General features: G+C 32.7%; 3 protein-coding genes across 5 annotated transcripts in view; 2 read left to right on the top strand and 1 right to left on the bottom strand.

Moving 5' to 3' along the window:
- The window catches only part of Wdr37 (WD repeat domain 37), a 62,421-nt gene extending 55,787 nt beyond the window's left edge, over nt 1–6,634 (bottom strand). For all 3 annotated transcript variants that reach the window (XM_072540211.1, XM_072540210.1, XM_072540212.1), the window contains exons 1-2: nt 6,275–6,634; nt 5,487–5,594 (exon numbers count right to left, since the gene is read on the bottom strand). In XM_072540211.1, coding sequence (XP_072396312.1) covers nt 5,487–5,594; nt 6,275–6,494 — 328 coding nt within the window. In that variant the 5' untranslated portion in view covers nt 6,495–6,634. The remainder of the gene's footprint in view (nt 1–5,486; nt 5,595–6,274) is intronic.
- Nucleotides 6,635–6,823: 189 nt separating this feature from the next.
- On the top strand, nt 6,824–7,845 carry LOC140448398 (uncharacterized). Its single transcript, XM_072541482.1, has 2 exons — nt 6,824–6,965; nt 7,018–7,845. Exons 1-2 carry the CDS (start codon nt 6,956–6,958, stop codon nt 7,803–7,805), a joined length of 798 nt encoding a protein of 265 aa, XP_072397583.1. The 5' UTR covers nt 6,824–6,955; the 3' UTR covers nt 7,806–7,845.
- A 3,264-nt stretch (nt 7,846–11,109) lies between these two features.
- Nucleotides 11,110–24,461, top strand: PolD1 (DNA polymerase delta 1, catalytic subunit). Its single transcript, XM_072540208.1, has 4 exons — nt 11,110–11,300; nt 11,652–11,962; nt 12,107–13,997; nt 23,485–24,461. Exons 1-4 carry the CDS (start codon nt 11,251–11,253, stop codon nt 24,386–24,388), a joined length of 3,156 nt encoding a protein of 1,051 aa, XP_072396309.1. The 5' UTR covers nt 11,110–11,250; the 3' UTR covers nt 24,389–24,461.
- Nucleotides 24,462–24,488: the final 27 nt, after the last annotated feature.

The following is a 24,488-nucleotide window of genomic DNA, read 5'->3' as shown; positions in this document are numbered from 1 at the left end:
CCCACGGAAGTTTCCAAATTGAATGTGTAAAACGTTTTTGCGTCTACCAGAGCAAATGTTTTAATGCCATATTTGGCTGGCTTCGTTGGGATGTACTGCTTAAACGCACAACGTCCCCTAAATGCTAATAGTTGTTCATCTACTGTAAGATGCTCACTAGGAATGAAGTTATTTTGGAAATTCACCAAAAATATTTCCAGAAGTTCTCTAACGGGTGCAAGTTTATCAATTTTTCTTCGCTCTGTTCTTGTCTCCACATCATCGAACCGTAGACATCTTATGAGAAATCGAAACCTTTTCTCGCTCATTGCCAGGTAGTACTCAACTCCAGATCCTTGAGAATTATCCCATATTTTATGTAAATTTTTTCTGGAACTTCTAAGAACACCAATCAAGAACAATATCCCAATACATGCACGAATTTCAGTTTCATTAGTTTGTCTACAATCTTGATTTCTTTGGTAATTGCTCCGTATCTTTTCAATAAAAATATTTGTCGAGACAGTTATTACTCTAATAACTGTTTCATCCAAAAATAACTTCAGGCAATCAATTTCAGTTTCAACAATGCGCGCGTTTCCTTTTGTACGTGGCATAAGTTTGATGAGATTCTGAGAACGGATACGAACTTGTAAATTGGATCTATTCTTTTTCCATTTAGTCGCCCTGTCTTTTCCTATGTAAAAATTTGAAGGACGTGCTTTATCAGAGTCGTCTGACGTTCCTTCATCTTGGGCCAATTCCTCTTGTTCAGATGTTTCTAATTCAGAGTCTTCGTTCCACCCGTCTTCTTTTATTATCAGACATAGTATTATCTTAAATATATCACAGTAACTACAAGTGTACCAAATGGTAATAAATAAAAGTTACCTTGAATTTTGAAAACAATAGAATCAAATATCTGCAATGTAGCCAGATGTTGTAAAGTCAGTGGACACATGATCTACAATCGTAGACCAGTACTGTTCTATGCTTGACAAAATACTCAACTGAAGTGCCGAACACAAATAAAACCATAAATTAGAATACGACGCCCGTTAGCAACAGCTACTGAGATGCACGCGCATGTAAGAGAAAATGACAGCGATATACAAGTGTTTGAAAAGAGGTGGTCTACGATTGTAGACCACGTACTTAACGGAGGGTTAATAATTTAGACCACACCACGGGCGCATGAGAGATATGTAAATTTACCCCATTTGTCTAGGTTAGGTTAAGTTAGGATCAACATGAGTGGATGTTTAACCATCCTTCCTAAGAAGTCTATTGTGGCTCAAGACTTGCTTAAAGTTGTCCTTTCAGCCCAGCCTTTTTAAAAAAGTATTATGGCTTTTGGTGACACTAAGGCTAAAATGTATATAGTTTTAGCCTATCCAACCTGAGTAGTTGCACAGAAAAAGTTCTGTCATTTAGTCTTCAGCCTGACAAAATCTGCAACTCACACTTTCTGCCAGTACGATTTTATTAATATGCACCTTGATGCGACGGTATCCTGTTATGAGACCTAATGATAATTCGAAGATCATTCTTACTCATACCTAGTAGAACTTTCAATCTCTTCTTCGAAGGTTCATAGATAAAAGGCTTCAAATTTTTAACTCATTTGTTCATACCAGTGCAGTGGTTACGTTTCATTCAATTCGATATCATTCTTTTGGCTGCATTTTTTCTCTGCTATTTATTGCCCCATTTGTGTAATACATGTGTACATCGACTGTGCTTAGCCCTGATGCGATTTTTTAGTGTACACTAGATTTTGCATGGATGTTAATGCCTAGTCATATTGTTGTTAAGAACCAGATTTTTTTACAGTTTACGTTTGCTATCTTGCGGAAATTAAACTATGAATAAGCTGGTTTGCGATTTCTTGGTCGCTAGTTTAGAGTATATAGAGACAGACAGTTAGACGACAAAATTTTTATTAAGGTCCTATCGGGTCCTTAATAAAAAAATAAATGTGGATGAATTCTCATTTATTTCTTATTTTTTAGTATTCAGGATTCTTCAGTACTTACAAAGAAAGATAGAAAGACAAAAAAGAGTGCCTTAAGACCCATCAGTGCAAAGATCATATCATTAAATTGGCAAGTGATTGAAGTAATGATAAATTTGTAGATAACAAATACATTTTATATAACAAATGAACAATGAATTGTGCTGACAATAGACAACACATAATAATACTAAGTACCATTTATAAGGTTTTGGTTCTAAGGAGTAAGGCTAATCTCTAGTGAATTCAAAGACTAGACTGCAAACACATTGCAATGAAAAAATACAACAGAACTTACTAGAACTGATTAGTTTTACTCTAATCTTTAAAACTAACGCTTTGTAAAATACACTTTGAAATAAATTTCAAATAGTTGAAAGATGAAAGCCACCCATAAAAAAGAAAAAGTTAATCTTTGAAAAGTTTGTGCTATTCACATTACTTTTTCTGATATACTAAATTGCAGCAATATTGAAAGAGTTAAATTAACCAAGTTAAGAAAATTAAACCAATTAAAGATGATGACTAAAATCTTAATTAATTAATCAGATTAATATGTACATCCTTGAAAATGTTCACACAATACTTAAGTAAATACTTCAAAATATCAACTGAATAAATAGAATTAAAACATTACTGACAGTGTATTAAATGAAATCAAAAGACAAAAAATATTAGTAAATTTTGTTTGTGAAAGTATAAGTACACAGTGTGTCTTAGATACAAATACTCAAAATTGTTTGGAAGGAAATTAAACATAATTTTTAAAGTTAATTATTAACAGTTTTCGGCAAATATGGAAAAACAAACACACAACATAGCTTGTCATAGCACGGCTATTATTATTGGGCATGGATTGGATGTAGGAAAGTCTTAAGAAAGTTAATACAATGGCTGTAGGAGAGAGAGTCATTGTTTTTTTAACAATTAGGTGAAAAAATCATCACTTTTGTTCATAGCAATATTGTGAAAAAGTATGTATCATATAAAAAAGTTGTCTACAGTTAAAAAAATCTAGGCTCTTTAAACTTTAAAATTAACCTTTTGCTATAGTTGAGCCGCTGAAAAGATGGAATGATCATGTGAGTGGCACGCACTCTTAAATATTCCTCTTCCTATGTTACCACTTTTCCCACGTTTACACCGCTTAACAAAAACGAACTAACAATGTTGCTATAATATATTTATACCGTTTTTTAGAGGTTATTGATGTACATTGATTTTAAACATTTTCACAAAATTCACCAGCCAGCGAAAGTGAAACACAAATCATGATACATAAAACATTTAAGTTATAGTATCATGACACAAATAATGACGGTGTAAACAGTTTCCCATAAGGTCTAGTTTCGAGCGCCTGTCGATGCTTGCATTGAGTGATCATGCGACCTTGGATTCCATGTTTTAAGCAGCCAGGGTATAAATAAAGTTGCTCCATATACAAACAACTTATTGCAAACTTAGACAGGTTAATAACTTTGTAATAATTAATTAAATCATAAAATGTTCCCAGGATGTGAGTTTTTATTTCTTTAAATGGGCTTGATGGGTCTAGTAGTTTTTGCTAAAATCTAACTGTTTTTAAGGATTTTATATATAAAAGAAAACATTATTATCTACTGATTCTCTGAGGGTAATGAATGACTAAAACATCTGTGTAGATCTCATTTTCTTCATATGACCTGCAAGTATTTTGGAATCTCTGCCCTATTAGTAAAAAAAGTTTTTTCATTTAAAAATGTATGTTTCTAATGGCATACTTTTTGTGAGGTTAAAAACAACAAAGGCATTTTAATTGCTATAAGCCAACAATTTGTTATTTATGAAATAATAGTCATCGATCAATACAATTTTAAAAAATCTAATTTTTTTAGGCCTTGAAGGCCATCTAGAGAAAATAAACTAAAATGAATGTTTTAGTTATTACTCAGATCTAGGATGGCCATTTGAGAATGGCTTTTTTTATATATAAAACTAGTGATTTTGCCTATCACTAGTCCAAATCAATTGCCATCTACAGTCACTCAATTTTTTCTGACTTTCTCCTACTTTATCATATATCCCTCAAATGTTTTCTGACTCCCTCCAATTTTATCAGGTTTCCCTCTAATTTTTCCCTGACTCCCTTCTTCCAATATTCTCCCATTCCAAATCTTATTATTAAAATTACAGTAACTAATCATTTTGGCAATTTTTCGAAAAAACTAATTTCTGAGTAAGGATATTTGAATCAACAATTTGTAAAATAAATTAGCAATAAATCAATCAAATATTGTCTCAAGGACAAAATATTATAAATAGATTGATTAAGACTCAATAAGTTGAAATGTCAGTTGGTAGTTTAGATTTCTTTCCTAGGTGGCACTAGGAGTTATCATCCCAGACAAACAATTCACTGGATCTACACAACTTGTTGTATAGCAATAAAACTCTTGATTTATGCCAACAAAAGACTGAGGTTACATTTGTGTCAGGTTTTATTAGTGGCGCCCTCTAAGTGGCTATATGCAAAACTAAAAAGACAAACTTCAATAGCAGATATTTTTCTCAAAATATTGTAAAGAAAAAAGAATGACCATTTTTTCACCTCATTGTCAAAAAACAATCATACACCCAAATTTTTAGAATGATATAAGTACTACCAGATTTTAGGAAATACCAAAAATAATTAATATTCTAGATATTAATGTTTTTTTTATGGAAACTGTCTGTTGTAAACCAGTTGTACTTCAGCCAGTTGGTTTATTGCACATCTTCCATTTCTTCATGATATCCATTCTAGAACTCTGATACTCTATACCTAGTGGATGGGTACCATACATTTTTAGTTACTTGATAGTCTCCAAAAAGTGGTTGTCGCCTGCATAGCCTCACAGTTATGCAAGACCTGCTTGATTGTGTCAGGTTATCTGCTACCGAGTCTGTAGCTTAAGTCTTCATGAAACAATCCATGTAAATTTGAATAATCGTTTTGATTTCGTAACATATTTTAATCTAAATCTTATAAAATTTACATACAAGGTTAAATAAGGCAGATATTGAATTACTAAAACTGGTCAAAAATGAAGAAAAAATAATGATAATCTTTCCATATCAAAATAATTTTAATATCTAAAATTCACCCCTTACTATAGTTTTATAGAAATATATTAGAAAGAAAATTAATGAGGTCAACATTGTATGAAAATAGTAATGTGGGAGAGACACATATTAGTACCAAAACAATATAGAAAGAAATTGAAGAATAAAAGACAATAAATTATAAAAAAGTATCCTACTAAAACCAAATTTATAAATATGTTCTAATACTTGCATTTTGTTTAACTGATGTACAAATTGAAACAGCTTGTGTGTGTTAAATATAAATTATTTAGACAATTCTTATAAAACTTATTATCAACAGTCCACATTTAGTTTGTTTTCAATTAAGTAGTATGATCTGTTTGATAAGCATAATGAAAAAATGATTTTTCTATTCAATTCATATACTTACATTTTTTTCCCAATACTTTGGACAAATTGCTTTCATATTCCACATTATCTGGCTTATCAGATGCATCTTTTTCCAATTTCTCATTAAGCAGTTCTATCTTTTCATGTACTAAAAAATATTTCAATTTTAGGAAGAAAAAAATTTTATATCAATTGTGAGTAATCATCTGGACATAATTTATTCAGATACAAATAAATATATAAATATAAGGTTGAATGCTCGAATAAATGAACTTTGATCAGATAAAAGGCATATATCGAGCACAGTTTAATTAAATCTTGCCCAAGTACTTTCGATCCCTAGATCATCTTCAGTGGCATTTCGTCAATTGTGGCCTATCCGGCAAGAACAAGATGTCATAAACATAAAATTGTACATTACACTACACTACAAATAGACAAACAAACAATTTAAAATAATTTAAGGGAGGCTACATTGCTTGAAGAGGTCTCCGACTTCTTCAAGCAATGTAGCCTCCCTTAAATTATTTTAAATTGTTTGTTTGTCTATTTGTAGTGTAGTGTAATGTACAATTTTATGTTTATGACATCTTGTTCTTGCCGGATAGGCCACAATTGACGAAATGCCACTGAAGATGATCTAGGGATCGAAAGTACTTGGGCAAGATTTAATTAAACTGTGCTCGATATATGCCTTTTATCTGATCAAAGTTTAAATAAATATATCTCAAAATTGACTACTTAAATTGAAAAGCCAATATAGTAAACATCTGTTCATAAATTTAACAAAATACTATACTCTGTACAAATATTAGTCCAGTAACTTACAAGTTTGATTTTCTTGATATAGCAAATCAAACTCTTTTTCTATTTGTCTAAATAAATTATATAAACGACTTTTATATGGAGGATTAAGTGATTCATTTTCGATGTCTGACCGAAATCCTGTAAAAAAATCAGACTCGATTAAGCCGCTCGAAGGCCGAGCCATTTGCGCTCTCTTGCTCTTCGATAACTTATTGTTCGGTGTTCTTTGATTGACTGACATTGTAACTTATATCCGATTCGACTTATAACATTATCAATTATTCAATAGTTTGATAAATTCAATGATATTATAGTATTGTTTACATGTTACTAAAATTATTTTTGTTGTTAAAAATACACGTTCCGTCGGTCTTTAATTGTCAAAATTTGACACTGACGTTTATTACTAATCAAACTGTCATACGTCATAAACCCAATAATAGGTTTGTTCCAGCATACATTTTCAGAACTAATTCTGAACCGATACGGAACTATTGAGTGCGCATGTCAATTCTGAGTTAATTCGGAATTGGTTCATGTTTTGGCACTTGCTGGAACGCATTTTATTAAATTAAAATTGGCATTTGATAGGTGACATATGATATTGTTAAATCGTTATTTTCCATTATTTTCAGGTGTTTGATCTTTTGATCTCTGATTTATCTAGATTATCATATTTTCAAAAAAATAACAATTTTTAAAATGGATAGTGGTAAGACATTAGCGAAGTCTCAAATCAAAGCATTTATTATTTCTATTTGTAGGTAATTTCATAGAAGAAATTATAGTTTTACCACCCACACCAAATGCTGGTGATCATGATTATACCACTGCAAGTACTGCAGGATGGACCAGAGATGATCGTGAATACACTAATGTACAATGGTCTAATAACGCCACAAAAATTCTCATCGATCTGTATAAAAAATACAGAGAGTCGGTGGGAACATTAGAGATGAAAAGTCTAAAAAAAATGTGGCAGGTTATTTCATCTGAGTTCACAAGCATGGGGCTGAATTACTCTGGCCTGAATTGCGAAAACCGCTTCAAAGTACTCGAAAGAAATTATAAAAAATTTGTGGATAACCAAAACAAAACTGGACGGGGAAGACGGGTTTTCGAGTACTTTGAAGAGATGAATGAATTATATGGCAACAAAAAGAGTGTCTTTCCAAAAATATTATTAACTGCTACACAAAAGATTGTGCCAGTAAGTCTAAATAGCGAACCTGGACCAACCACAATTAAACCTCCTGAACCTGCCATTAGTCAACCCGAATCTACGAGTATAAGTGTAGAAAATGTAAGGGCCACAAAACCCAAGAAGAGCTTAGGATCCAAAAAGAGTAGAAAGATGACAGCTATGGAAGGAATAAGGGAGGATCTGAGAGGTTATAGGAGACGAAAATTGTTTCTTTTAAAGAAGAGATATGACCAAAGAAATAAATATGAGCAGGACAAGATTACTGCAATAAATGCACAAACTGCTGTGTTAAAGGAGATAGCCGATAAGTTGCCTGGAAGCGGTTCTAGCATTGAATCAATAAAATAGTGATATTATATTGTATCTCAATTAAATATATTGCAACTGTTTCTGTACTTAAGTTATTTCCTAACCCATGGTTTCTCAATTTTTATTTCAGTTCTGTAGTGAAAATCAAAAACCTTTTATGAATTCCTTGGTTTTACCCTCTTTATATGACATTATTCATTACTTTTTTCCTTCAGCTTTTTGCTCTTATTACATTATTACTCTTACTTTCAACACCCTGATTTTGACAGGCTTTTTGTAATACTATTGAGACAACCATGTACATCATTGCATATTTTACTATTTCTTTATAAGCCAAAGTAGTAAAATTTTTGGAATATTGTATATAGAATCACTTCTCTTAGTAAGATTTCCTTCTTAAATTTTTTATTATCATCAACTGAGATTTGTTTTGTAATATAATAACCAAAATTATGTAAATATATCTATAATTTTTGGAATATTGTTATATATAGAATCACTTCTCTTAGTAAAATTTCCTTCTTAAATTTTTTATTATCATCAACTGAGATTTGTTTTGTAATATAATAACCAAAATTATGTAAATATATCTATATAGGTAGGTAACTCCACATTTTAAAAAAGTATAAATATTGGATTACAAAATATCTTATTTTAGTTAAAGAAATGTTTATATAATACAGATTCTAGAATTACAGTCTCTGTTATCAAAACATTAAAAAATATATTGCCTTGGTAAGATTATACTTATACTATATTAGTCATATGTGTAGAGGTTATTAAAATACATACATAGGTATCCTAAAATTTTAGTATTGAAATAATAAATGCTTTCTTTTTGGTGATGTTCAACTTGTTTTTAATCATAGAAAATTGACATCTTTGTGCATGATAATTAACCAACATAGTCCATATATCAGCTCACAACATTTATATAAAGAAAGGAGTCTTCAAAAGTTTGAGATATAAAAAACTGGAAAGCAAGAAATACTAGGTCTCTGAAATGTGTATTAAACTGCAACCAATTAACATTTAAAAATATCACACAACATCCATGGCCATCTACATACTGCAGTTTTATGCTTTTAATAACAGCTACTCTTGTAGCTGAAAAGAATACTGACTGGAATTTATGAAGCAACAAACATGAAGATTGTATATTTCTGGAACCTCACAACATGGGATATCAAACATTTTTTCTACAAAGAAACATAGTTTCTTTTGTAGGATCCTCATGAACTGACCAGATATGAAAAACCACTTATTGATAACCAATGGTTGTGTAGAACAGGAACATCTTTAAGTAGGGTAACTCAGACACATATAGAAACGTGGGAATGTGTGTTTGGTTGAGGAAGGTGATAGATATGGAAAGCTAGGATCTACATATAATTATAAACACATAATGATAAAAATATTGGATAATGTTTATTAAAATTCTTTCATAGACAAATAAATTGATTAAATTTATTGAAAACTACTTTTTATATTTACTTATTTATTATTTTTATAGTGTGCTTTTTACATTAACATTTGTGCTATGTGGTTTCTTCTGTCCATACCATCCCTGTCATCATCTACTCTATTATTTGGATGGTCATCATTATCCAGTACATCGTCTTCAATCTCTTCAATGTCAAGCACATCATTTATGGCTAAGTTGTGTAAAACACAACAAGCACGAATGAAATGACAAATTTGATTAACATCACGTAATTTTAGGTGGTATAACTGTCGAAATTTTTGTTTTAGTAACCCAAAACAATGTTCAATTATATATCTATTTGCAGCTAATAACCTGTTGTAATTTGTCTGGATTTGATTCAACTGACCCCTATTTCTATAAGGAGTTAGTAGATGACTAGTACAAGGGTATCCACTATCTCCTAAAATAAAATAATCATTTCCACATTTCTCAGCTAACTCGTCAGAAAGTGGAGACATTCTATATACTCTGCTATCATGCACTGATCCTGGGTATCCAATAAAAATATCTCGTATTTTCTTTTGGTGGTCACATACAACTTGCATCTACAAAAATACATTATATGACATTTGTAACTATGAGGTATAGAGTTGATCAATACTTGATCATTGTACAGTTCACCAACTTACTTGAATAGAAAAAAAATGCTTTCTGTTTAAGTAGGAATCTGGATCTTCAGTAGGCTTATCAATTTTTATGTGAGTTCCATCTATGGCACCAATTACCCCTGGAAATCCTCTAACACGGAAATATAATTCAATCTCCTGCTTTTCTGTTAGATTTGGCCACTTTATGACATTGGATGCCATCTCACTTAAAAAATCAGTCATTTTCCCAATTATTCTGTGGAGAGAACTTAAAGAAATATCAAATCTATCTGACACATCCCTAAAGGAAGCAGTCTGATGTCCACAAAACCAAAGAAATACTAATACGAAATAACTGGCTGTTAACTTGCCATTGCCACCACTTGCCTCAGCATTAAAATATGGGCTTTCTGTAAATTTCTCTTCTAACTGATGATATACATTTCTTGACACTCGAAAATGTTCCACAAACATTTCATCACTGTATTGTGGAACAATTACTTCAATATAATTTTTGTTTCTAACGACTGCTTCTTGATGATTTTCTAATAACAATAATAATTCTTCGTCACTACTTAAACTGTCCATGTCTGAATCGAAATCTTCCATTTTCAATAAATCAAATTAGATAAACACTATATATTTCCACAATACAGAAAAAGCTGACACACTAATAATAATACGACACACGAATAATACTGACTAATAATAAATACCAAATACTGTAAGTACTAAGTACTGACAGAAATATAATAACAACAACAAAATGATAAATGTAAATGATAACAAACAATGACGTTCGACATTCGTTCATCAAGATTTACGCATGTGCGAACTGAAAATCCAGTTTAAAATTGAGGATCGAATTTACGATTCTAGATTGGTTCGGAATTAAAAGTTCTTTGGGCTAGAACACTGAACCAATAATCCTCTCGAACTTATAATCCTGAACTTCTCGTTGCTGGAACGCGTTTTATGTAAAGCGCACGCTCAGTACGATCCTGAATCAGTTCAAGATTTAGCTGGAACAAACCTAATTATTTTTCCTCACTAGTTAGCTAAGTAGGTAAAAGGTAAAAGACCGAAATAGTCTTTAACTATAAAACTAAACAACTAATTTTTTAAATAAATATGTTTTTTTAGTTTATTTAAAAAAAAATTAATATAACATAGCATAAATTTCTTTCCATATTCTTAAAATGTAAATAAATAGTTTGGAAAGTTCGATTTGCCATTAACTTTTTACATACAAATTTAATTAAATATTTTCTTCTTTTAAAACCATCATGTTTAGCCGGTAGTAAAAGAGGTTAGATTGTCGTTGTCTTTTTAATTTGTCTATTTTGCCGCCTATATTCTAAATACATAAACAGAAATAAAGAGAACGAAAACAGAAAAAGGAGCGTACAAAATGAATAAAAGAAAAGATAGTTCACCACAAAAGGCATCTAAAAAATTAAGGTATGTAATAATAAAATCATAAATTGGAATATATATTATTATTTTCTATACTCTTAATTATTATACTACCCAATCTGTTCTAATCTTGAATGTTTATAGGGCAAATTTTATTTTTATAATAACTTCTTAAAGTACTATTCTCAATTTGTACAGCAAAACACTGGTAATCTGAGTCTACAATCTCATGAGACTCTTAATTATTTCTATTCTTGTATAGAATTTTGGGACAATGATTAGTCTGACCATATTTATATTATTTTATATATTTACCTAACATATTTATATATTTTCTTATTTTTTCCCCTTTACATGTTTTTGAACATTCCTTGTACAGTATTTTCTATTTTTTAGAACTGACAGTTTTTTAAGACCTCCATTGTCTGCTTTAAACAGTAAAAATGATAGATTAATATTTCAAGAATTGGAGCTGGATTTTTATCTGGGTCAGGTATACCCTGGTATGCCCGGTCCTCAAACTGGTACAGTACCTATTATTCGCTTATTTGGAGTTACTAAAAATGGAAATAGTGTTTGTTGTCATGTCCATGGATTCTCTCCATACTTTTATGTTAACATGCCTGACAATTTTTCACCCAGTGAATTACATGCATTTAAGAATAAGTTGAATGATGCTGTTCTAGCTGATTCAACCACTGCAAAAGGTTTGTACAAGTTACTTTTAAAATTATGTACACAAATAAACATTTTATAGCTTTTTAACTACATGGTGTATTATGAAGATTTAATTTGTTTTTGGTTAGTGTGTTTTGAAAATAAATTCATTTATTATGCTTTATTATTTTCAGGACATACCTCTGAAGCAGTTTTAATGATAGAACTGGTCCAAGGAAAATCCTTAGTAGAATTTACAGGATATGAAGATAAAACTTTTGCAAAAATTACTGTAGCTCTTCCAAGAATGGTAGCAGCAGCAAAAAGACTAATTACCACAACCGCTGTCTATCAACCTTTAGCTACACATGCCTTTCATGCTTTTGAATCCAATGTTGATTATGAAACTAGATTTATGGTAGACACAAATATTTTAGGTTGCTGTTGGATAGAACTGCCAGTAGGGAAGTGGTTTGAAAGGCCTATTCCGGACTTTAAAAAAGTATCAAGATGCCAAGTAGAAGTGGACGTGTCTTGGAACGATTTTATTGTTCATGCACCAGAAGGGGAATGGTCTTCTGTGGCCAAATTCAGAGTACATAGTTTGGATATCGAATGTGCTGGTAGAAAAGGTATTTTCCCTGAACCTAATGTAGATCCTATCATACAAATAGCCAATACAGTGGGTTATCATGGAGAAAAGGAAGTTATTTATAGAAACATATTTACATTAAAATCTTGTGCTGCTATTGGTCATGCTGATGTCTACAGTTTTGATACTGAAGAAGAAATGTTGCAAGAATGGGCAAACTTTGTAAGGGCATTAGATCCTGATGTATTTACTGGTTATAATATTAACAACTTCGACTTTCCATATCTTATAGATAGAGCAAAGCATCTGAAATTGAAAGGATTTAACTACTTGGGTCGTCTTCTAGATGTACAATCTGTGATTAAGGAAACAGTTACACAAACCAAAATAGGCAAAAGAACTTACAAATCAATAAACTTTGAAGGACGAGTACCATATGACATGCTTGTGGTGGTAAAAAGAGATTTTAAATTAAGATCTTACACATTAAATAGTGTTTGTCAAGAAATTTTAGGAGAACAAAAAGAAGATGTGCATTACAGTATAATTACAGATCTTCAAAATGGTGATGAACAAACTCGAAGGAGATTAGCAGTATATTGCTTGAAAGATGCAGAACTTCCCTGGAGGTTGTTAAACACAATATTAAGTTTTACCAATGATATAGAAATGGCAAGAGTAACAGGAGTTCCTATAACAAGTTTGTTAACAAAAGGAGAACAAGTAAAAGTAGTGGCTCAACTGTTAAGACATTCCAGACAAGCAGGATATTTCATGCCCACACATCAAGGAGCTCCAGGACAAGATCAATATGAAGGAGCAACTGTTATAGAACCTATCAGGGGCTATTATACTGAACCAATTGCAACACTCGATTTCAGTTCCCTATATCCCAGTATTATGATAGCTCATAACCTATGTTATACTTCCTTGCTTAGGAAACCAATGAAAGAAAAGCTTGGCTTAACAGATGATCAAGTGACATCCACTCCTGCAAATTGTATGTTTGTGAAATCCTCAGTGAGACCTGGATTATTACCTCACATTTTACAACACTTATTAGCTGCAAGAAAGAAAACCAAAGCTCTTCTCAAAGATGAGAAGGATCCTGTAGTAAGAACTGTGTTAAATGGAAGGCAATTGGCTTATAAAATTTCAGCAAACTCAGTATATGGATTTACTGGTGCACAAGTAGGCAAACTACCCTGCTTAGAAATTTCAGGTAGTGTAACAGCTTATGGTAGAACTATGATAGAACAAACAAAACAGGAGGTTGAGCAACATTATAGGGTTGAAAATGGGTATGACTCTGATGCTAAAGTAATTTATGGGGATACTGATTCAGTAATGGTTAACTTTAAAGCTAACACTTTAGAGAAAAGTATGGAATTGGGCCAGGAAGCTGCAGAGTTGGTGAGCAAGAAATTTATATCACCTATTAAACTTGAATTTGAAAAGGTTTACTTCCCATATCTACTCATCAACAAAAAAAGGTAAGTAAATAAATTATAACTAAAATTTAAAAACCATTATTTTTTAAATTTCCTGAATATATTTAATAAGGTCTTGATAGCAAATGCCTTTATAAAAGTATTTAAACATTTACAGAAATTTTTACAAATACAAATTTACTTAGGAATTTATCTTGAGGTCACACTGTTTAATTTTTCATCTAATTTCCACCAATATTAGTATTTATTATATTGAACAGCATGCTTTTGTATTTTGTATTCGGCCTGATTTAACAGCTACTGCAATATAGCTGCTTTTTAGTTATCAACTCCAAGTTGCAGGAATAAATGGTACTGACTGAATTGTAGTCAGTGCTGTATTGAGAATGATCAAATTGCACCCATCCAAATCATGCAATCAGGTCTTGAGTTTGTTTGACTTCATATGAACAGGTATTGTCATACAGGAAAACAATCCCTTACTCGTCATGCCACACAATTTGTTTTAATATTAAACTGTGCAGTTTTTTAATCTTACATTATGTTTTGGAATATATTGTAATCACGGGAGAAAAACGCACAAGTAACATGGTATACATGATTTTCCAGATTGAAAAATTTTCTGCTTAAACTTTAGTTTCTTGGGTGATGTTTAATGTTGTCATTCTGTGGATTGTTGTTTTGTTTCACATGTAGAGTAGGGCACCCATGTTTCATGTAACAGTTTGGCCTAAATAATGGTCACCTTGTAGAAAAAAAAAACACTCAAGAAAAGTCAAGGTGAAGTAACATCATCATCATGGTGCTACAGCCCTTGGCACCTTGACCTTCTCAAGCTTTCTATGCCATTTTACTCTGTCCCTTGTTTGGATTTTCCAGGTGGTAACAGCGATCTTGTCAGCAACCTGTGTTTGTCCACCAATAACCACTTAGTCTGTTCATCGCCATGAACATTGTGTCATCTTTGTTGAAAGTTCTTTCGCATTTTATTTATTTAATACACGGGATACATGGGATACCCCATTAATAGTTTAAATTACAATATGCAATATCACAGGTGGGATTTAAAGCTTGAAATTACTTATAATATAAAATCAATATCAAAAAGTTAAAAAAAATGAGACTAAAAATCTTATGTACTAAAAAAACCAAACAAAATATAACAAGAACAAAATTCAACAATACCAATATACATATCACAAAGCAAGAGATCTTTTTAACCAAGATTGAAAATATCAAAATTGAGATTATTTAATAGCCCAATGTATCTATCCAATAGGTGAATACCATAGGTTGTTCTGTGGAAAGGAATATTGAAAACATTGTGGTAACATAGAGCTTGATGGGGAACATTAGTTAATTTGGCTTAACAGGTTTGGGCAATCATTAAATCCCATTTCAAAGATGGACGATCACTTCGGGAAAACAAATCATTTTGTCATTTGATCTCGAAGCTATAAAACGTTTAATATGAATCATTTACACGTGTGTTTTGCCAAAGTAAAAGTTGGAGTACATTCTTCAAAGTTTATTTGTTTGTGATTCGAGTTTATACATACGGTAATTGACTCCCAAACATAAATAAAAATAAAATTAAATGTTTGTTTTTTTACAGTATGTGTGAAATGCGGAAAGTAAAATTTACATTATCTCAATTATTTTTGTGGTTGGAAGGTCGGCAAAGATCTTTAGTTGAAAGTGAGACAGTTTTTGGAGCTGGCCACGTTATATTTTGTAAATTACGCCTTACTTTTCTACTTCATGAGACCTTTGGGACAATTTAGCTGACGGAACAACATTTTTCACTCTTCCCAATTTAGTTTCAGGTGTTACTATAAAGTAAATTAGATATAAATATATTAAACTATAAATAATATTTTAATCAACACTTACTTGGAAAGTAATCGTTCTCAGTAAAATGTAAACTGCACAGTCATGTACTTGGTTATAGGTCTGCCAATTCGCAAAATGCATTGCTACTTTTCTCATATTCTCGTCCAGCGGAAGCTTATGTATGGAATGTTTTTTGTGAATTATAATAGGATGAACATTGAGGAAAACTGCAATAGTTTTTGAAGTCGAAGTCATTGTTAATTACAATATAAACCAGTCACTAATATGTATACAAATTAATGACAATTTCAAGGTTTTCCCGAAGTGGATGCTTTTGAAATCTACCACCATGCGTCACCTACTTTGCGGTTCCTCACGAATAGCACCTGACATATCACGACAGTTCTTGAGTGAGGTTAAAAAAGATAGTTGTTGTTCAATATTGTTCTGAAAATAGGGTGACCAAATAACCGAACAGTATTCCAAAATAATTCTAACTAAGCAACAATACACTAATCCTGTTGAATCAATGGAAAAATACTTGCAATTCCTAGTAACAAAACTGAGAAGTTTAGATGCCTTTATTGAAATAGTGTTTATGTGGCCACAGAAAGTAAGATTAAAAATCTGAATAGAAGAAACATAATTCAGTGGCTGATTATTAATAGTATAGCTTGTTTCGATTCTATTGACTTTATGAGAAAAACTTATAATAAAACATTTTTTAACATTTAAGTGGAGTTTGTTCTGATTGCACCAATTTTGTAGTCAGTCTAAGTCATCTTGCAAAAGGCTTGGTCTTTTAGGCTATCTATAACTTTCAAAATTTCAAATCATCTGCCAACATTAGACATTTGCTATTTAGGAAGTGATGTTGGTAACGAAGATATTAAAAAGAAGTGGAGAAGTATGGTCACCTTGAGGAATTCTAGATGTTACTGAGATACTGTCAGACACATGACAACCTATCTGACTTTTTGACCTAAAATTCCCTAAAAAACCGTATCAAATGTAGGGTTTTTAATCCATTCAACAAACCTGACATTAAAGTCTACAATAATTAATTTGCCCAAAAGTATTTGGTGATCTACATGATCAAATACTTTGGAAAATCTGTGTGTATTGCATCTACCTGTTTACGGTCTTCCATTTAAGATAGTATATCAGATTGATATCAAACCAAGTTTGTTGTAGTGGATCTTTTGCTATGTTGTGATTGAGATATTAAGCCTTTAAAGAGCCAAGAAAGTTGCTTTGCTATAAGACAGTCAAAGAGCTTAGGAATTGCAGATTGTATACAAATGCTACGATAATTTTCAATGTTGCCTTTCTAACCATTTCTTAAATATAGGAACAATATAACTTTCTTTCTATGAAGAAGAAAACATAAAGGTTTTCAGAGAACTATTAAACAATATAACAAACGGCATTACAAGGGTACAGACACATTTTTTGAATAAAAAATTAGGCACTCCATCTGGGCCAGCAGTAAGCTCACTACTGTTGCTGCGGACGAATTAAATGCATGCCTAACATCATCCAAGTTTTGGCAGCAAGACGCCCCAATTGACAACTAACATGCGAGTGTTTTTGCAACAAGATAAAAGTGCAATTGTGTTGTCGAAGCAGTTGTTAGATATTGGAAATAGTAAAGTCGCTATTGACACCTCGACTGGATTCGTTTCATTGTCCAAAGATTTCTGTTACTTAACATACTCAAAAGAGGATCTTATTAAACTTTGACACATTATTTAATTCTAAAGCGGAACGAAGTTTGCCGGTTCAGTTAGTTATACTTATTATATTATATTATTAGTGTACTTTCACTTTTTAAAAAATATTCAGTGTGCCTTAAAAAAAAAATGAGAAAATGTGTGTTTCTTTTGAGGTTACTATAATTTTTGTAAATAACATAATGACGGTATTAGAATTGAATTCGGTTTCGCTAGGTAGAAATCGTTTGATTTCTCTTTTTGTTTTTTGTAAATACACTCATGGACAAAAATATCGAATATTTTGAAATTTTCAAATTTTTGTTTTTACAAAATAATTTCTGGTCAAGCAAGTCGTTTATTGTAAAATAGAGTTTATTTTAATAATGTTTAATGAACAATTTTAAGATTTATTGGCGAGGAAATTGTGAAAAAAATAAATGTGTAATATTAGGTAAATAAGGTTATTTTACTCTAAACTTAAATGATAATTTAAATTGCTTAAATAACTGATTTAAACTGAAAGAAGTGCATGATCAATAACGAGTATTTCCCATTCTAGCTCTTATTGCTGCTTGTATCTTTCCCAGCATGCTTGCAAGTAAATTTTGGACATATCCTTGGGAAATTGCATTCCATTCATCCTGTGCAGCAAGCCGAAGCTGCTGTATCGTATTTGGAACGGGATTTCTTTGTCGTATGCTGCGTTTTAGATGATCCCACATGTGCTCTATTGGATTTAAATCCGGGCTTGACGGTGACCAATCCAATATTCCAATTTGGACCTCATCAAGATAATTACTCACTATGACAGCGGCATTTGGTCGAACATTATCATGCATTAACATGAATCTTTCGTATCCTATGTAACCAACATATGACAAAACATGATCTTGCAGGATGTTTTAAACGTAAGAATCACCAGCCATCCGTCCAATCACTTCCACAAGTGCGGTACGTACATCCCAACTAATACTTTCCCAAAGAATTATGCCATCAACTCCAAAACTAACGGTCTAGGCGAGACTGCAGCTGGCGAATCGTTCTCCCACTCTTCTGTAGACGTAGTTTTGACCATCTGGCTTCCATAATAGGATTCTGGTCTCATCAGTGAAAAGAACGTTTTTCCAGTTGTCGATATTCCATTGAATATGTGTTATTGCAAATTCCAAACGACGAGCTTTATGATTTTGGAGAAGACGTGGAGCTTTATCGGGGCGTCAGGGCTTTAAGTTTGCTTCTTTTCATCTTCGTCTAACTGTTTATGAACTCACATTAACTTGTTTAACATTTAATAGCTCATTTCTGAGGATCCACAAACCCTCAATGCTCACTCTCATCATCACAAAACATCAATAACTACACGGATAGCGATAGCGACGTAGAACCTAACGAAACAGAAAACGAAAATAAACATCCTTGGCAAGAAGTTGGCAATAAGAGAAAAAGGGTGAAAAGACAAAAAACTTCAGAAATTCCCAAGCAAATCCAAACACAAAACAGATTTGATTCCCTCTCAAAAGAAAATCTAGATGAACAAATAGACAATTTATCAAATACACCAAACACAAATATAACCAAAAAAGATCCCTCACCGCCACCAATCTATATTTATGGAGTTACTGACTATAGTGCTATGATAGCAAACCTTTCAACTGCAACTGCGGCCGAAACCTATTACACCAAAACCATTTCAAATAATACAGTAAAAATTAACCCTACAAACTCAGACACCTACAGGAGACTCATACAGCACCTTAGAAAAGAAAACATTGTACATCACACTTACCAACCGAAACAAGAGAGGGCCTATAGAGTTGTCATAAGAGGATTACATCATTCAACACCCACAGGAGATATCTCGCATGAATTAGATAATAAGGGTTTTAAAGTTCGCAACATAATTAATGTTAGACATAGAGTTACCAAAGAACCATTGCCCTTATTCTTTGTCGATATAGAGCCAAATGAAAACAACAAAAACATATTTAACCTGCAAGTCCTACGAAACTGCATAATAACAGTAGAACCACCTAGAATAAAAAATACAATAGTACAATGCACAAGGTGTCAAAAATACGGGCACTCAAAAAGTTACTGTCTGAGGCCATTCGCCTGTGTTAAATGCGGTGGATCACATGATACAAAAACCTGCAAAAAAGCACGCGACACACCAGCAACATGTGCCTTATGTAATGGCAATCATCCAGCAAACTATAAAGGATGTGCTATATATAAAGACCTAGTAAATTCGAAAAACAAAAATATAACAAGCAGCATTCCTAGAGTTGCAAGCCTAAATAATAATAACACTAATGCTCACCACATACGCCAATCACATGTAACATATGCTCAAGTTGCAGCAACTAATACTTCTTCACAAGACAACAATAATTCAGACCTTTCAAATAAACTTACAGAATTCCTCAACGAATTTAAAAATATGTTTGCACAATTGATAAACCAAAACAGCATGATACTAAGCATGCTTACAACTGTGATAAATAGAACGTCGTAATGGCTAACTCACTTAGAATAGCAGAGTGGAACGCAAATGGTCTAACAAACCATGTGCAAGAAATTATACTATTTCTAAAATTAAACAAAATAGACATCCTACTTATATCTGAGAGTCACACAACTGAGAGGTCTTTTATAAAAATTCCACACTACTCTGTCTATTATGCAAACCATCCAGATGGAACAGCCCATGCTGGTTCAGTTGTAATAATCCGTACAGCTATAAAGCACTATGAACTTGCTCCATATATCACCAACAAAATTCAGAGTAGTATCATAAAAGTACAAGCGCTCACCTTCCCATTAACAATAGCTTCTATCTACAGCCCACCACGCCATACCATCAATCTGGAGGAATACAGAGAGTTTTTTGATCAACTTGGTTCACATTTCCTAGTGGCAGGGGACTGGAATGCAAAACATACAACCTGGGGAGCAAGACTGATATCTCCAAAAGGCAGAAATCTATTAAAGATCATACAAGATAATAACCTGAAATACCTAACAACTGGTACCCCCACATACTGGCCCACTGATAACAACAAAATTCCTGATCTGCTAGACTTTGCTATAACTAAGGGAATACCTGAAATACACAGCGACATCACCCCCAGTTTTGATCTACATTCGGACCACAGTCCCATCTTGATAACTTTAAGTACCAATATAATTTGGAAAACTCTTGCACCAAGGCTATGTTCCAGTAACACGAATTGGGTTCAATTCAATGAAGAAATCAATGAAAAAATATCTCTTGACATTCGACTCAAACACAAAAACGATATTGAAGAAGCTGTAAAATATCTAACGGAACAAATACAACAAGCCGCTTGGAAAGCTACTCCTGAAAAGGAAAAAACCATTGATGAAAGGTATAGTATACCCCTCCACACTAGAACACTAGTAGAAGAAAGAAGAAGAGCCCGTCGCAAATGGCAAAGAACAAGAAACGCGATAGATAAAACAAATCTAAACAGGCTCACACACAGACTTCATTCCGCTATCCAAACAGCCAAAAACGAATCTTTTGAAAGATATGTCACAAACCTTTCTCTTGACGACAACTCTCTTTGGAAAGCCACAAAGAAATTCAAAAGGCCGGTAGTAATGAAATCACCAATTCGGAAAAATGATGGAACCTGGGCTCGATCAGATATAGAAAAATCCAACAGATTTGCAGAACATCTATCAACCGTCTTCTCCACCCCACAGGCCAACGATATTAACGACGGGAAAATTAGAGACTTCCTTAATGCACCCTGTCAGCTATCATTACCACTAAAATACTTCTCACCAAACGAAGTCCGTAACGAAATCAACCTGCTTAACCCTCATAAAGCTCCAGGATTTGACCTTATAACTGGCGAAATCTTAAAAAAACTCCCAAGAAAAGGTGTCGTCTTAATAACCATCATTTTTAATAGCCTCCTGAGACTATGCTATTTTCCAGTGCAATGGAAGTATGCACAAATTATAATGATACCTAAACCTGGTAAACCTCTAACTGAAGCCAGTTCGTACAGACCAATAAGTCTCCTTCCGACTTTATCAAAAGTCTTCGAAAGGTTAATCCTTAACAGAATAGAAACAATAATACCTATAGAAAACCTTATCCCAGATCATCAGTTTGGTTTTCGGTCAAATCACTCAACCATACAACAGTGCCATAGATTAGTCAACAAAATAAAAGAGAGCCTAGAAGGGAAACAAATCTGTCTATCAGCATTCCTCGATATACAGCAAGCATTTGATAGAGTGTGGCATGAGGGTCTTCTCTTTAAAATAAAAGCTCAGCTAACTGACCAAATCTACCTCCTCCTTAAATCATACTTGTCCGACAGATACTTCCAAGTTAAATTCGAAGGTGCTCTATCCAACTACCACCAAATAAAATCCGGAGTACCTCAAGGCAGTGTACTTGGCCCATTCCTTTATCAAATCTTCACTGCTGATATTCGTATTAGCGAAAATACACTAATGGCAACATTTGCGGATGACACTGGTATACTAGCATCAGACATCAACGAAATATTAGCATTTAACAAATTGCAAAATCATCTCAATGAACTAGAAGACTGGCTTAAATGCTGGAAAATAAATGTCAACACAAACAAGTCTTGTCAAGTAAATTTCACAAATCGAAGAATTAGATGTCCACAACTACACCTAAATAATTCACCTATACCTATAAAAACAGAAGTAAAGTACCTGGGTCTTCATCTAGATGAAAAACTTACTTGGAAATCACATATTGCAGCCAAACGACGACACCTCGACCTAAAAGTTAAAAATATGAACTGGCTAATCAACAGAAGATCACAACTTTCATTAGAAAACAAACTGACCATCTATAAAACAATACTCAAACCAGTGTGGACATACGGAATTGAGCTGTGGGGCTGTAGCAAACCATCCAACACCAAGATACTACAGACATTCCAGTCAAAAACTATTCGTATGTTAGCTAAAGCCCCATGGTATGTGTCAAACCAAACCCTTCATGCAGACCTCAACATCCCCTTCATCAATGATGTGATTGCCGACCACTCCAGAAGATACATGAATCGCAGCGCAGACCATCCAAACCATCTCATAGACGAATTATTCAATCCCCCACTGGTTGACAGACGTCTAAAAAGACTTTGGCCAGAAGATCTAGCTGCTAGGTAAATTCCAGAGAGTCGTCAATGGACGACACCTGCCACAAGCCAAGAACATACATCATATTTACTTATTACTGTATTGAAGTAGATTGTAAATTAGCAATAAATAAATAAATAAAAAAAAATTTCTGAGGTACATTGTTGTCAATGAACGATTTCGTGTAGAATTAAGAACCAAAAACCGGTCATTAATTGCGGTTGTGCACATTGGGCGTCCTTGACCAGACCTTCGTACAAAATTTCCTGTTTCGCGGTACCATTTTAGAGTATTTGAAACTATAGATTCAGTTCTGCTGAGACGTCGTGCAATACCTTTTTGTGCATATCCTTCCTCGTACACAATTACAATATGTGCTACTTAGACTTCATCGCAGTGCGGAATTGGTGAGATACTTGTTTTTAAACTTAGTTAAATAAAAACAATATTTAATTTAACTTAAAAATAAATTAAAAATAAACGAATTAGTATGATTGTTCCTTTACATGAAGAAGGATTGTTATGACAAAATGTACGAATGACACTAACCACTGAATAAACGTCAAAATAAACATAAAAATATTTCAAACCAGTTGAGTACATCAGCCTACTATATGAGTATTATCAGTAATCTAAAATTATTTTGAAATAATAGTGACTACAAAAAAAAATTGGAAAATTCCAAAATAGTCGATATTTTTGTCCATGAGTGTAACTTTTTTTGATATATTCTATATTAGCAGATATATTAAACTTTGATGCACTTTGTATATGTCTGTTTAAACAATAACCTTTATATATTTTAATTCTTCTTTAACTTTTAGATATGCTGGACTTTATTGGACGAATACAGTTAAATATGACAAAATGGATTGTAAAGGTATTGAAACTGTACGTCGAGATAACTGTACATTAGTAGCAGACATTATCGGTACATGCCTTCAAAAATTGCTGATAAATAGAGACCCAGATGGAGCTGTAAATTATGCTAAACAAGTCATATCAGATCTTTTACAAAACAATGTAGATATCTCACAGTTGGTTATTACGAAAGAATTAACTAAATCTGATTATGCAGCTAAACAAGCTCATGTCGAATTGGCTAAGAAGATTACCAAAAGAGACCCAGGAAATGCTCCAAAATTAGGTGATCGTATTCCATATGTTATAGTTGCAGGTACAAAGAATGCAAAGGCATTCGAAAAGGCTGAAGATCCTATTTATGTGTTAGAAAACAATATTCCAATCGATTCAAAGTACTACTTAGAAAATCAATTGTCCAAGCCTTTAGTAAGGATATTTCAGCCAATATTGGGCGATAATGCTGAATCTATACTTTTGAGGGGAGAACATACAAGATCCAAAACTATGGTAACGTCGAAAGTTGGTGCTTTGTCTGCTTTTACTCAGAAAAAAGAAGTTTGTATTGGTTGCAAATCTGTGTTAACAAAAGGTTATGAACAGGAGGCTGTGTGTGCCTATTGCAAACCTAAAGAAGCTACTATTTACCAACAGGAGTTAAGTCATCACAGAATGTTGGAAAATAGATTTGCTTCTCTTTTTACAGAATGTCAACGATGTCAAGGTTCTTTATATGAAGAGATTTTGTGTACGAGTAGGGATTGTCCTATTTTTTACATCCGAAAGAAGGTTCAAATGGAATTAGAGACAACCAAATCAAAGATTTCAAGATTTGGAGAACCTATTATTATTGAAGAAGATGAATAAAATACATTTTATTGTGTATCTTTTTTAAATTAATATTGTTTGTAGGTTTCGACATTATATTTTGTTTACTGTGTATATCTGCCCCTTTATTTTGTCATGA

Source organism: Diabrotica undecimpunctata, chromosome 8, assembly GCF_040954645.1.
Source record: "Diabrotica undecimpunctata isolate CICGRU chromosome 8, icDiaUnde3, whole genome shotgun sequence".
NCBI lineage: Eukaryota > Metazoa > Arthropoda > Insecta > Coleoptera > Chrysomelidae > Diabrotica > Diabrotica undecimpunctata.
Note: the sequence above shows the minus strand (reverse complement) of the source record. Positions and strands in the feature narration are given on the sequence as shown.